Source organism: Acanthopagrus latus, chromosome 7 (genome assembly GCF_904848185.1).
Source record: "Acanthopagrus latus isolate v.2019 chromosome 7, fAcaLat1.1, whole genome shotgun sequence".
In the NCBI taxonomy this organism is placed as follows: Eukaryota; Metazoa; Chordata; class Actinopteri; order Spariformes; family Sparidae; genus Acanthopagrus; species Acanthopagrus latus.
The window spans coordinates 10,591,562-10,607,335 of record NC_051045.1 but is presented as its reverse complement, the minus strand read 5'-3'; the positions used below and the strand labels follow the sequence as shown (position 1 = coordinate 10,607,335).

General features: G+C 40.1%; 1 protein-coding gene across 1 annotated transcript; it reads right to left on the bottom strand.

Annotated features, from left to right (window-relative positions):
• Positions 1-1,556: 1,556 nt before the first annotated feature.
• Positions 1,557-13,584, bottom strand: LOC119023525 (rho-related GTP-binding protein Rho6-like). Its single transcript, XM_037105537.1, has 5 exons — positions 13,310-13,584; positions 12,180-12,267; positions 5,937-6,046; positions 4,858-4,992; positions 1,557-4,737 (listed from the first exon to the last, which is right to left on the bottom strand). The coding sequence occupies exons 1-5, from the start codon at positions 13,427-13,429 to the stop codon at positions 4,492-4,494; spliced, it is 699 nt and encodes a 232-aa protein (XP_036961432.1). The 5' UTR covers positions 13,430-13,584; the 3' UTR covers positions 1,557-4,491.
• Between the last annotated feature and the right edge of the window lie 2,190 nt (positions 13,585-15,774).

Here is a 15,774-nt window from a genome sequence, read left to right as displayed (position 1 = left end):
CACAGTAAAGCTGAAAGTGGCATGAAAAGAAAGGACTCACCAGTATCTCAACATAGTTACATAATAGCATTAAAGCCATACCTATGAATTGGAAGCACATGTGATATAGTGAATATAGTTTAATATATAATCCATCTTCTTTAAAATGTAACTTTGGAAGTTATTGCTTGTGATGCCACAGTGTCTTCTTTTTTACAACATTACTACACTACACTGTCTTTAGCTCAGACATTTCTCACACACTTTCAAATATCTTAGAGGGGACTTTACATACAAACTCTGTGAATGACTTATAAGCTGATGTGAGTCTATTCCAGGCTTAAGTAGGACAACATGGTATCCAACAACAAAACTCAGTTTTTCCACAAACAAAACAATAGAAAGTGGCAAGTTTTCACAACTAATCATGTATGTAGCAAGATGCATGCATGAGGCATTAGACGTGTGTGTGTGTGTGTGTGTGTGTAGCATGTTGCGGGGGAAGGGCTGGTTCCTTGAGGCTGTGTTCATGCTTCAGTGGTATAACATCCACAGGCTCGCTTTGACACCATACTGTGTTGCCTCCGTCATCAGCTAATTGTAGGCCACAGAGTCCTGAGGGACTGAACTAAAAAGTTCAGTTTGATGTCCACAAACCTGTTCGAATACAAATATGACTGTGCTTAATTTTAGAGCAAGGCTGAAACTGATGCCATTTATATTTTTTTGTAGAGTTTGCAGGAATCGTGGGCCTATTGTAGATTAAATCAGTTGGACTTTCATTAAGACATATATGTTTTATCTGCATCGCAGACTGTGAATGTGGTGCCAACTACTGCACCCTTGACCCGAGAAATGAGTCTATCATTCTTTGTTTAGACCAAACAGACTATGTGCTGCCAAACTATCAGTCCTTCTTCCTCCCAGGGAGCCCTGAATAAGATTAATTTACCAAAATAATCTTTTTTTTCTAATTTGATATAGTTGCAAAGTCTTGTTTCTTAGAGGAGAATAAAACTGCAGAAATCCAACAAACGGACTGAAATGGACACTGACTGATATAATATGTGTAAAAGTGTAAATATATAGTGCTGATATGAACATTTTAAACTGTTTATTTAACATATATTTTAGTATTTAGTGGTATTTCTTTTACAGATATTCCAATCACGATATGAGTCACATTTTTGTGGGAGTGGTAGTTTTTGCATTTCATTTTCAATGGAATATTATTAAAAATGATTTAAATACTTTTGCTGGGGCCTGTACCAAACAAGTGTTGCAGCTCCTGCCACTTGGATATTGTACTTTTCCATATTGCAATTCTGATGATATTTAAATTAAAGGAGACATATCATGCCAATTTTTAGGTTCATAACTTTATTTTGGGTTACTACTGGAATGCTCTAATTGGTCAGCTCGCATTCTACTGACGAGGCATTGCAGGAGCAGTTTTTTCTTTGGGAGGGAGGAGCTTCTGTTCATGTGGACATTGCCCCCCTTTTTTTGACTTTCAAGATCTTTTACATGCACAAGAATATATATACAACACTGATGGAAAGTAAAAAAGAAAAAAAGCGTGATAGGTCTTCTTTAATTGTGGAACCCTAGTATTTAGCCACAATGTTTATTTTCTTCATAACCATTGATCGATACATCCATTAAGGTCTCGACTGTACCTTAAAATTTAACACAGAAAAAAACACTGACTGTAAATTAACTTCAGACATATTTATTTAAATAAAGATTTAAGGAAGGAAACATATGACGATAACAAATACAGAATTCAGTCAATAATTTAAGCCACAACAGGCAACTTGACATAAACATTTTCTTTTGCTTCAGTAACATTCTTTTAAGGGATTTCTAATAAACAGTTTTATGAGGAAGATATGTACAACAAAACAAGCAAGAGAGAAACTGTAAAATGGTGGCTCCGTATGGAACCAAATGGAGTTCGTTTAGAAAAGCACAATGCACCAGATAGGAGTAAGAAGTGAAAAAATAAAGACTGAAGCAGAGCTACAGAAGACATGTTTTAGATGTCATGCTGTTTCCCAACAACCCACTCGTGGCTGCGACCAGCGTGCGGTCTTTAAAACCATGTCGAGATCATGAGCAGTCCGCTGCTCCCTGAAAATGTCCAGCCGTCACCTTCGCAGTGGCTTCTGTCTAATGCTACAAATAAAAGGTGAGGCGCCCTCTCGGAGAACCATCCCTCTCTCTCTCTCTCTCTCTCTCCGTGAGGCAGGAGCCCAGCTCACACTGTTGCTAAGCAACACGTGAAATCCCAGTGTTCTGTACATCCAGAGATCTCCGGGCTTCTTGGTGCGGACCTACTAATCATCAAGTTCTCCATTAGCCGAGCTGTCAACAGCTGCTAATGCCAGAAGACTCAAGTGAACAACATCAACAGCTACAAAAAACATTGAAAGAGATCCATGGGCAAATAGAAACATTAAAAAAAAGCTACTTAAAGGACAACATCACCAATTTTACACATTAAAGTGTGTTACTACTGAGTACTACTGCATGTGTGAAAAAAGTAGTAGAAAGCCTTCATGTTGCTCTAGAGGACGCCGAATGTAATCTAAATTTACTCCAGTTATGTCATTCAGTTGCTTAGTTGCATTGTGGGTAATGTAGGCACCATTAAATTAGAAATTAGGGCTGTCACAACATCAGATCTTTAACCACACAATCATCATGGCCAAACTAATTCACAATAATGTTATTATCACGATATCTATAGAAATTTGAAGAGGAAAAATGCTTGCAATCAAATCAATCCTTCACTTTTTTGGGCAAGTAAATGACGCTCATAATACAAGTGTAGGGAGGTGGAGAGGGCGTCTGTAAGAGTCCAAAAAGTACAATTACTATAGACTACTCAATTACTAGTGAAAAGGCAACCGTATGAACTCATAAACAAAGACATTACCCACAATGCAACTTAACATCACTAGAGGCTTTCTGTCAGATACATGGAGCTTCCTGGAGCCACAGAAGGCTTTATACAACTTTTCTTACAGGAGTATTTCTCAAGACCTGCAAACACACACATGTATGTGTAAAATTGGTGCAGTGACCCTTTAACAAATAGACAAGGTCAAGAAAAAATTTCTGGGAAGTTGCAAAAATAAAATCAGAATATCTATAAAGCGTAAAAAGAAAACTCTTTCTCCAAACAGGTCCAGCCTGTGTAATTGTGTTATTCAACTCAACCTTCCCACTGATCATCTCAGGGACATTTAGTGTTAATGCCGCTTTCCAGGCTGGAAATGTCAGCTGGGGAATCTTAGATAACTGTTAACAATGAGAAATTCATCCTGAACCAGCACCTGGAGCTCACTGAAGCAGGCCCACACAACACATTTACAGTCCAAGTTTAGAGTTGAGGACTATTTGTCTTGCAATATCTGTGAGACAGAGGATTCAAAAACAAAGATTTCTATGACTCCTTAAAATAAATCAGTCTGGTTTGGCTTGTGTAAAAAAGAAATCTTTGTTCTGGAACATATATCAAAAACTGGGACCCATTAAGCGGCCGGTGAAGTAGCCAGGAACAATGAGACGATGCGTCACTAAAATCAAGCCTTTTTTACGGTTAATAACATTGAACAATTAAGACTGCAGTGGTGATGGGTGATGAAAGGGGACCTGACAAAATCATGCTCAAGAGAGTCTTTACAAGGCTCGGGGGTTTTGTGTTGTTTTTTTGTCACAACACGTCCACGATGGACCGTTTTGCAGCTCATGTGAGTGCTGAGTCACATTGCGCTCCTTTAGATGTTGCACTCACTTTTGTCCTCCCACCGCCTTGGCAAATAAACACTCTCGCTTGCCAAATCCCTCCCTTCTCTCCCCCGTTTTTCTCCACTGTCAGCTTTAATTTCCAAATGAAACCCTGCAAGGGTTCGGTGGGGGGGTGGGGGAGTAATGTCTTCAAGGAGCGCTGGTTTAAATTCCCTGAGCAGCATTTCTGTAGATACCGCTTCCTGTCACTGTTAAATTTTTACATTTCATCTCAGCCGATATCGTGACCTTAAGGAGACATTCAGATAAGGAGATGGATGGGAGAGGGCGCCGCTATGAGAATTTCAAATGGGTCTCATCAGGTTAATGCAGTCAGCGTTTACAACCGCTTCCTCGTAGACAAGAGGAACATTATACAAGCTGCGTCGCTATATGAGACGAATCTAACAGACATCAGAGTGCCTGTTTGCTCTCTTTTCTACAAGTATATTTAAACGATCAGAAACATTTTCAACATCAAACATTTTTTAACTCTGCCCCCTGGACGGTGTGCTGGTGACAGGTCGGATCGAAGAGTCAGAGTTGAACAAAGAGGGTGTCGAAGCAGCCGAGGTGGCTCACAGGATGGTTTTGGGGAGGATGCTGCGAAGGAGAGAGAGATGATCGTTGCTCTCTTTCCCTTGCACACCCTGGCATCAATTTCCTCTTCCTTGCTCTCCTTCTTTTTTTTTTCCCCCAGTATGATCTCAGCAGTATTCACATGATAGAGCAGCTCTTGGACTTGTCCTTGCTGAAGGTGGAGGAGAGCAGCTCTGTCTTGCTGGGCAGGTGTAGGAGTCTCTTGGAGAGGCGGCGGACGGGGCTGGGCTTGTTGGCAGCCTGGAGTTTGTTCATGCAGGCCAGAGCCGCAGTACGGAAAACGCTGTGGATGCTCTTTTCTGACGTGAAGGCAGAGCACTCAAGGTAAGTCTCCGCTCCGAGCTGCTTGGCCATGGACGAACCCTTCAGGAAGGAAAAACATGTGAAACTGAATAAGAGATTAAAACAAAAGGGGGATTTCTATGAGTCTAGACGGAAGACTTGAAATGACACACGGGAGGAAGAGGTAGTCATGGAACAAACCTGCTCATAGGAGATGGGAGTCTGTTTCTGATTGGACAGCTCCATGCGCGTGCATACGTCTGTGCGCAGGTCTGTCTTGCAGCCTATTAGCAGGATCCGCGTGCTGGGACAGAAGTCCTGGATCTCCGCTTTCCACTGCGAGGAGAAGACAAACTGGTGTCACATATTTTTACATCTAAAAACATATGAAGAGTGAATATGGGGCAGATTATTGATGAACCATTTCGTATCATAAGTAATGTTGCTCCGGGAACATCACTAAACCTGACCGGTCATGGTTTTGTAATCTCATATCTTCGCAATTTGGGGATAAAGACGCAAATGATCAAACACATGTTTAAAGCTGTGAAAGAGTTTGTTTTCCTAAACCTAACAAAGCATTTTAGCTCCCTAAATGTAGCCAAAAAGCATCAGAAAACGTAAAAATGAAGGTCCTGGGGCAACATTGATTATGATACTGTACTAACAGCACCAACATCAAATATCAGAAAAAACGATTACTGATCAAGCAGGTGACCAGCTGGACTGTTCCTTTGTTTCCCCTTTCTACAAAGAAACAGTCGAAAGTATTGGAGAGCGGCTGCATATACTGCTAACAGAATCTCCCAAGTTATCAGGGGACAGGTCACTGCCACCACCAGGTATCTAAACAACTATTGTTGTGCTTTATTGGTGCAGCAGGGAATGGTCTCCGACAAAGACGGTTTCTGATGACCGAACTTGCCTCTTTCAAATCGTTAATCGCTAACTTACCACGGTTAGTTTAATGAAGTATGGTCACATTTTTTTTATGTACATAAAGAAAGAAAAGGAATGATAACATTTCTAGTTTCTTCAGGAAAATGTGCTGTTTGTTTTTTTAATATTGCCTCTCTTTTTTTTGCCCATGTTGGTTTATTGGTTGGGTAGTTTGATGGCAGGATTACATCAAAAATAATTTCCATGGAAAGTTGGATGGAGGATGGGTCTCGGTCCGGAACAGAGCACATAAACTTTTGGTGTGGATCTGGGAATTTTTGTCTCTGGGGATAATAGATGGATCCTGTTGAAAAGAAAAAGCAGTTTATAATACTAAGTACCTTCTTCAGCGCACTGTCTACTGTGTCTGGTCGGCTGATGTCGAAGCATAAAAGCACTGCGTCTGAGTCGCTGTAGCAGAGGGGTCTGACGTTGTCGTAATACGGAGAACCTGGAGTGACAGAGGACAGTCAGGACACACACTCTTAGAAATATGTTATGTAGCTCAGGGACAAAAAGAATGTACAATGTCATTAACTTGTGGTTTAGGAACGTGGGCCCTCTGAAAGCTTAAAGTCTGACTAAAGTTTTTGACTTGTCAGCACGCAGAATGGACAAAAAATGCCTCTTTCTATGGTTTGAATCCAGCTGACAGTATTATAATGTTCTATCACAATCATCCTCCTCACTTTCACACAGTACAAACACAAACAGTCACGTACTCCCCTGCCAAACTGTTAAGAGAGCAGATCATTTCTTCAAGCTTGATGCCTTCCCACCGAGGGGAATATTTCCAGTAAAGTAAACTCACTGACTGAGTCACAGGCTGTGCAACTGTGCTCCAATCACGTCTTTCCATTATTAGCCAACAGCAAACTTTAATTTTTACCAAACTTTTGTCTAAAGGAAAAAAAACTACCAGATGTCCTGTGAAGCCAAATTATCATCACAGGATACTGTGTTTAGGATTTTTTATTTTTATTTTTTGGCTTGAATGTTCAGCATCAGAGGCCAAATGAGACAAATTTAATCGGTTAAAAAATACCTGTGTTTGTATCCAAAAATAAAGATAAACAAAGGATATTTAGGTAATTGAAAGGTATTGCGCTTGAAGCCAAAAGTTTGACATCATGAGAAACACATTTATTTGCTCTCTTATTCACTTCCAGCTTTTTTTCTGAAATGTTGAACTACTCTTAATGATGCTAATTTACAACACAACGCTTTAATATTAACATAACCATAGTTTTAAAAGTCAAACATTTGAATTCCATTCACAGCGCCCCCCAGCAACCAATCACTCCTGAACTTTCAATTGTGATCTAACGGTGTGCTCCGTTTAGAGCCAGAGCGTTTGATTTTCAGAGCTCCCAGGCGACAGTTTCAACTGGAAGTCTCATTTGGTTGTTCAGCTCATCAAATGGCGAAAGCTGTAGAAGTTACTGTTTAATAGCACTTCTATCTTATTTGTGTCTCATTAACATACAGTTTGAGAGACAATCTTTAGATAGATAGATAGATAGATAGATCCTTCAAACGACAACATTCACTAGTCATCAGCTCACTCAGACAAGTCAGACTGCGGTATCATAAATACGACACTTCGGCTAAGAGAATGTGAATTATGGTGTGAGAGAAACATATTTTCCTCACCTTTCCATAAACGGCACAGCCATCTATATATATTTTAACTGTCAGGAAGGCTTCTGTGCTAAAAACAGACCGACAGGATGTCCGCTTTCTATTGTCTTCCCTCTGCCACCTAATCACTCCCCACACAGCAGCACCAAGATTTAATTTCCTACTCCGGTCCTCAGGGGCCAAATGCGCACCAGAGGATTTCCTTGTGAGTATAAGAGGGTGTAATTATATCTGGAATAGATACTTCTAATAAGCTTCCACAGGAACTAACCAACAATCATGTTGTCTTGATGAATTTGGCCCATCTAGTGAGACATTAATGAAAAAATTCAATATTCAAGGCCCTTCTGTCGGAATCTTTAACTTAAATCTGCAAAGTAGGACAGTTAAACTTATACAACGCCAGCCTATCAATAACATATTTTTTTGGTGGGAATCAAAAGCGCCCGTCACATAACTATCCAGGGTGATGTAAGGCTTGAGAAAGAGGAGGCAGAGAGATCTAAAGAGGACACAACTTCTAGCACCCACCACCTCCCACACATTAGCAGCCCCCCGCCTGGACACACAAACAAACACAGGCACATAAACAGGCCTTTCAGTTGAGCGAACATTAGCTGATGCATGGAAACTGCCCTCTCTACTCGCACAGATACACTGAAAATGGAAGGAGCTTGAGCCTTCCTCCATGAGTCCTGTAGACTGGAAAAATACGCCTTTGAGACGTTTTTATTGAGAGAAAATTAACGCTGCTGGGAAATGTTCAGTTGTAAGTACCTGCTTTGTATGTGAAAGATGATATAACATTAGGGAAAGACAGCTGGAACAATGTTACTGAAGCTGAAACAATTCGCAAATTATCTAATTCTCTTCTTTATCTCATGTGATTTCAAACTGAAAATCTTTAGTTTTCAGACTGTTGGTCAGACAAAACAAGATATCTGAAGACGTCAACTCGTACTCGTGCACATAAACCACCCTGTCATCTGAGCGAACATTATCTGATGCAGATTAACATTCTCTAGTTTCAGCCAATTTGTTATCACTTTACATTAAAGGAGCACTATGTAGTTTTGGGAGAAGAAATTCAGACTCAGAATTTTGATATTTACAATATTAATGAGGTAATAATACAAACCCAGCCTGAATAAACTGAAGAAACAAATTGACCTTAAAGAACAACACAGATTCAAACTGTCTTACTTTGTTTATATGTGGCAGACCCCGCCACCTTTCTAGCTTCAGTGATCTGGGGACCATACTGTCCTCTGAGAACAGCTTGTTTATTCAGTTTTGGAAAAATACATATGCACGAGTTTGTATTATTACCTCACTAATATTACAAATGTTAAAATTCTGAATTGAATTTTTTCTGCAAAACTACATAGTGCCCCTTTAATGTTTTTAAGTGTCTATAAACTGTTAGTAATTTATAAGCGCTTATAAATGTCTAATGATCGAACAATAAATGTGATTATGGTGCTATATTAACACTGATATAGTCGTATTAATGTTAACAAGAATATTATAAGGGCCTTATTCATTTGCCAAAACATCACCTTAATTTCTATGAATTGCAGCTTTTCTTCATCTGATGTGATTTTAAACTGAACATGTTTGGTTTTTAGACTGTTGGTCGGACAAAGATGTGAAGATGTCAACTTTGGCCTCAGGAAACTTTGATCGGGGAAAAATTATCTTCATAAATAAACATAACAAAGACTGAGAATGGAAAGAAACATTAAGAGCGACAGGAACTGTCTATTTGTGTGTATTGCAAATGTAAATAGGTGTTATGCAATGTTTCCTCTGGAAAGGGTGACTGTCCAGAAAGTTTTTACTCCGTGGGAGACAAACACACAAAACCTGCATTGGTTCACTGCTGGTTTCAGTTACATAAGACCTTTTTTTTTTTAGGCGGCACACACCATAAGGCAGTGAGGAGGTCAAGCATATCTTTTCTCTCAGTATCCCTCACTTGTGCCTTCTGTTCACAGCCACACACACACACACATAGTAAGACAGGATACACACACACACACACAAACACGCACATGCTTGCCCACTCTCTCAGAGACTTCCACCCCCTGCATGGACGAGGCATCCCCCTCTCCCCCTGTGAAACAACCCCTCTGCAGGCCAACTGGCACTGCTCGACTTCCTCTGAGCACAATGCCTCAGCCAGTGCTGTTATAAAATCCATCCATACATGAGTGGATGGCTCCTCTTATTGATCCTATTTACATAATGTATTTTCTGTAGGTTTGTAGTCATCATGTCCATTAACCTATAAACCTATAAACATGACCCACAATACATTTCACAACAGTGACTTAAAATGGTCACAAACATTTCAGACATTTTTGATCCAAAACTACAAAACCTTTTTTTTTTAAAAAAGATTTCATATATGCAACATATATACAGCTACCAATATATATGTCAGGTATCAATAGTAGGCTCTTACATACACAGAAAAACAACAAATCCTCACATTAAGGGAACTGTTACCAGATACCTGTTGGTAATTGTGTTTGGTAGCAAATCAAATGATCATTCAATCATCAAAATAGCTGACAATTCATTTTCCGTTGATTAACTAATTAATTAATCATCTTATAGTCACTGCTCTCATATGTATTTAGGATGAAACTTTTTTTCACAATAACTTGTTTTAATCCTAGTTATAAAACAGATTTGCAGATAATTAAAACCAAATTTCTTGCATAAAATAGATGACTTTTTGATAACTTGACTTCCTCTTCTCAGAGCCCCGACACAGCAAAACTACAGAACTGACCTTTGGCTTACCGTTGGGCCGCCTCACAACACCTGTGTCTCGGTGAAACAGTCACATGCGAACACACCGCAAAGACTACAGCCAGCTACAAACTGGCCTCTCATGGCTGCGTGAGATGAAATAACTCTCAGCAGCACCAGGTAACGATAGTCTGTATTTGTCATTCAAAAAGGGGAAACTGGAAGACTAAGGACAGCGGATATACAAACAATTGTTATGATAAAGCAATGTTTTCTGACACCACTCTTGCTGATATTCAAATCTAATTAATAGTTAGTCTGATGAAAATTTACAAATAGCCCTGTTGGCCAGGTCAAGCAGAAAGTACAGAGAGAAAGCTCTAAATGGGTGGAATCATGGATACTACAGCGACAGGCTCAAGAGGCTTCAATCCACTGAATCAACACTTTGCCTACACAAAAGATTAACTCCAAATACAAGAACACAAGACAAAATAACTAACATGTAGCTGAACTCTTCACCATCGAAAACAGCATGGAGATCAGTCCACACGCCCTAACATGGACTCGAACGGTGAATTGATTAATCCATTGATCCACAGGCAAAACAATTAAACAGCAATCAAGCAAGCAAATGTGCCAAATATTTCTTGGTTTTTTCTTCTTGTATGAACATTAATGTGAAAATTCTCTACTATGACTCCTTCTCTGTAGTAACCACTCTGTCTACTGCCCACAGCACTATCTGATACAAATCACAAGTAACAGCCTATTAACAATTTAAAATCTGCAAAGCGACTAGCAACTATAATTACCAAAGTGGAGTGGAGTGGAAGAATAATGTGGCAGTGAGTGGAAATACTCAAGTAAAGTACTTCAAAATCATAAACCTCAAAGTAGGTTGTAGTTAGTTACATTTTATCACTGAATATTGCACATTTTGACACCTAGATATTTGTATGTCTTTGTATCTGTCAAAAATATTGGCTATTAGTCTCCTTGATTACAACTAATAAGTATCAGTTCTGGAAACATTATATTGGCTGATCCCTATCAAAGGGTAACTTTGCCTCCAGTGATGTCACACAGGGACTAAATTGCATTGTGGGTGATGTAGGAATGTAGGAAAGAATAATGTGTGATTTAAAAAAGTGTTATTTCTAGTTCTACTGTATTTATTTTTGATCATTTGTTTTTAAACTGTCCATAATGAGTCCAGCAGTAACGGGGTTCAATACTAGACCACTTTATAAAATCTGATGCCTACATTACCCACAATGCCCACCTAGCCACTGAATGACATCACTGGAGGTAATTTATCAGATTACATACAGCTTCCTCTGGAGCCACAAAAGGCTTTAAACTGTTTCTTCCACATATGCAGTCGTACTTCCTAAAACCTGTAAACACACTTTAATCTGTACAACTGGAGGAGTTATCCTTTAATAGTAATACAGGCTGTGCAGATTATATAATGTATAAACTGATGGACATTCCAATAATACTGGAGTTACAGTTTTATTTTCAGAGTCTTACAGATCAGGCTGCACAAGTTGAGGATTAACCTACCCATCTGACTGAAATGTAGCTGTGATGTAATGCATGTGTGAGTACATACTGTAACCTGGGGATTTTACAGTATATTCCAGTTAAAAGCTCAGTTGTAGTTCTCATATTTGGTCCCCTGTTTGCCCTTGATTGCAAGGTCTTTTCTGAAAATTGCTTGCCTGAAATATTTCCCATTAATTTTGCATGATTTTCCATGCTGAACTGTGGATTTTGGCAGCCTCACTGCTCAGGCCTGCACCAATCCACCAAGAAAGATCTCGCAGTAGATCTCACACCAGTGAAAAGCTGCTTAACTGCATCAAAACAGGATTGGCAGATAGTGAAGACTGAGTAAACAGCAACAACACTTTGTAAAAACAATGACTGAGACGGAGCTTCATTTACCCGTCTCCATGCAGGCTCACTTCAGTGTTGGGAGGGTAAACAAGTTCCACAGAACGACCCATGAATACAGTAGTGAAACTACCTCACTCATTACTCAAACACAAACATTGACCGTCAGAGCAGGGGGGAGAATTTTAAATTGGCAGTGAGTCAGACAGATAGAGGGGAGGGGAGATAACAGCTTCGCACGAGAGTCAGTTCTGTAAAGAATATCAGAGTATAATCCTCACCTGATGTGTCCCAAAGGCTGAGCTCGACACGCTGCTCCTCCAGCTCCAGGCAGGCTGTGTAGTTCTCAAACACAGTGGGGACGTAAGTCTAGAAATGAAGAACAAAGGAAAAGGGCTCAGGGAGCAGACAACCTGTCTTTCACTGATTCATCATGTAGAGGACAAGAGCAAGTGCCCATTACAAGTCATGGAGCAACAGCAGAAAGTCTTAAATATACAGTTTATATATTTTTTAAATCAATAAAAAGACATATCAATTCATCCACATGACCAAACTTTCTCCCTTGGAGGGCTGAAAAGGAAATTTCGTGGTCAAATGATTAAAAAAAAAGAGGTGCACTATGTAGTTTTGGGTCAGAAAAGAGCTTCATTGATTGATTCTTTAAAAATGTCAAAACAAATGAAATAAACAAACCCTTTTCTTACACGTGACTGAATAAACTTAATAAACTGATCTTAAAGGACAACACAGTTTCATGCTGTTTTACTTTGTTTATATGTGGCGGACCCTGCCACTTTTCCATCCTCAAACAGTGCTCTGGGGACGTTATTTTCCTCTGAGAACAGCTTGTTTATTCAGTCATGGACAAAAGAGAAATATTTGAGTTTGTATTATTACCGTGTTAATGTTAAAAAAAATGAACATCTGAGTTTGAATTTTATCCTCCAAAAACTACAAAGTGCCCCTTTAAACAAACTTTTACATTTGTGGTCCAGCTTGAACCCTGTGGTGGGCCAACATCGGCCCCAGGCCACACTTTGGACACCCCTGTTTTAAATTAGTGATTAACTTTTCTTTTGACTAAATACAAAGGTTCAGCTCAGAGATACTGCAGTATGATCAATGATCTTACTCTCTAATACCCTTTAAGACACGTGTATGCCAGTGTTGTTAATACTATTTGATATGTGGCATCAGATCTTATGATAAACACTATTAATTCAATTAGGCGCCACTGATTTTCTGTATGTCCTTTAAACACATAAAAGTATTCCTTCAGGGAGTGTTAAAGTATATTTATTCTGCCTCTAGGGGGGAAATGGATTAAACAAACATGACCTGTAATCTAAATGATCAATATGTGTTCCGATCAGCCGTCAGCATCCAGCGCTGCGCGCGGATGTCTTACCTCTGGATAGCAGTCCTTTGCCAGGACTTGTAACATCGCAGTTTTACCGCATTGGACGTCCCCGACCAGCACCAGCTTACACCTCGCCACACACGGCTGCGTGAGTCTCCTCTCCTTCATGGTGGAGCTGAGGTGACGGAGCGGAGGGTGGAGGAGGAACGAGACGCGGAGGTGATGAAGTTACTGTAAAATCCTCTCTGCACGCTGTGTCCCTGATGGGGTTCAGTCAGTCAGTGAGTCTGTGAGTGAGGCAGAGCAACAGTCAATGAGGGGATCACTGCGGAACTTTATATTGTCGCGCCAACCAATGAGCGCTGCGCAGCGCGCGAGCCGGAGGAAGAGGGAGGAGGAGGGCAGCCGGCGCACGAGGTCTCATCATCATGTTGGTGATGGTGCAGGGACGGGCCCAGGGTATTTCCAGCGGTGCCATGTAACTTAGGGTTTTCACTGAAGCATCTCTGGCATGATTGAATACTTCACTCGAGTGTTTCCGTTTTTACTTCCTGCTTATATTCCACTTAAATTAAGAGAGAAATATTGAGGCACTTCTTGTTTATATCCAATTATTTGATGGCTTTGTTTTCCAATATGATGTGCTAGTTTTAACTATTTTGGGTTGTTCATATTTACTAAATTATGTGTCAAAGCCATGTCCACACTGACAGCAAAACAATTCAAAGGAATACACAAGGCCTTTAGATATTCTTTACTTTTGAAGCTTGTATATAGATAGATAGATAGATAGATAGATAGATAGATAGATAGATAGATAGATAGATAGATAGATAGATAGATTTATCCCTGAGGGGAAATTAGGTTATCATTGCAGTAGGTACATCCAAGTACAAGTATCAAAATAAAAGGGCAAATATAGAAATAATAAAGAAGCGTATACTAATGTGCATATACAATATGCAAAAAACAATAACGTACTATATGCCATAAGATGCTCAAGCCGTTATAAAGTAAGATAAAGTGCTGAGTTAAATAAAATAACAAAGATCTGGCCTCAGCTGCGGCCCAGATGTTAAAGAAATGGCTCTATCCAAAGGTGTAACATTCTGCCCTCCAGCAGCTTCACAGCTCAGTAAATAACAAGTTACATCCCGTCTGTACAAAAGTAAAAGTGGTTTTATGAGCAGTTGTGTGCTAGACTGTATTCCTGGCCAGTGAGTCAGTGGCAACTCCAAGAATTTTGATCTTCTCACCTAATACTGGAACAGAAAGTAAACAAGCTTTTTTTTTCCCCAAATGATCACACTATTCCCAAACAAAGTAAACACTGAGCGCCTGATGACAGTGAACACTTGAGAAAAGGGGGGATTTCTGCCCTCGCTGTGGAAAATCTGATGCGCGTCTTGTGTAGAAGCCAAATCATCTGTTATCTGACTTGTGTCAACAGCACTGTTAGCTTTGTGTGTTTGTTATATCTGAGGTCAGAGTTCAAGACATCAGCTCCATGAACTTTGGTCAAATGATATAACGGTTAAAAACGACAGTGTCTACGAAAGTGTTCAAAGGATCACACAGAGATCCAGCGAATCAGACCTTAAACGTCTCTCTGACATCTGCTTCTGTGTGTTGTTTGGTAAATGCTTCCACAACCAGCTGCGTGATGCAGCGATGTGAGGATGCATCAATTACATTTACATGAAACAGAAGACTGACTGTATGTGTATGTTTATATATATACAAATTGTGTTTGATCACATAGCACATAGCATGTAGCGTACACAGCCAAGTGCTCCCACCCTCAAACAGATGACAGATGGCTTCATCAATCTGAAGTATGACAGAGAGTTTCAGCCGTTTGGAGAGGAAGTGGAGCATGGCTAGTTGCGCAGAACATAAATGGAAACAACTGCTCGGCTGTCACAGACGGCTCTTTGATGCCATTAATGTATAGCGTGAAATCCTGACTCGGGACATTAATTGCACCTGCTGCCTGGTGCACAGAGAGAAACGTGGTCTCGCTCTCCGTCCTGCATCAATGAAATGTTTATCTTAGCGCTCAGTTCGCTCCCCTCACATGTATGTACATCACACACTAATAACACGCTACCACTTACACACCTACTGGCACTTAATGCTTCGCTCTAACATGTTCCATTTCTCCCTGTTAAGTGGTCTTACTGTATCTCTTCGTGCGACTTTCCAAACAGTATGTGAACCAGTCTTTTACACAGATGCTGCCGCCTCCCTCCAGATTTTAGTTAGCATTTCTCAGAGTTCCTTTTCTTCTCTGTAAATAGAACATTTGTAGTTTGAAACTTCCGCCTTGAGGGACAAATGAGAGGTGTTGATTTTGAAGCCAAATCAAGTGAAGTGACTTTGGTTCCAGCTCCAAAGTTAATGCACAGGGATGAGAGTGGCATCCATCGTCATCATTTTAGCAAAATGTGTTTTCCTGATGTTGGCGTTAAGAATGGTCGACATGTTTGGGGCCTTTTGAATCACGTGATCAG

What these genes read in the sequence shown, in the direction of transcription:
- LOC119023525 (XM_037105537.1), bottom strand. Translation starts at nt 13,429, where the DNA reads ATGAAGGAGAGGAGACTCACGCAGCCGTGTGTGGCGAGGTGTAAGCTG. An exon ending in TAGACAGTGCGCTGAAGAAG is followed by an intron (nt 4,993 to 5,936) that starts GTACTTAGTATT and finishes TTCTCCTCGCAG; the next exon opens with TGGAAAGCGGAGATCCAGGA. An exon ending in CTCCCATCTCCTATGAGCAG is followed by an intron (nt 4,738 to 4,857) that starts GTTTGTTCCATG and finishes TCCTTCCTGAAG; the next exon opens with GGTTCGTCCATGGCCAAGCA.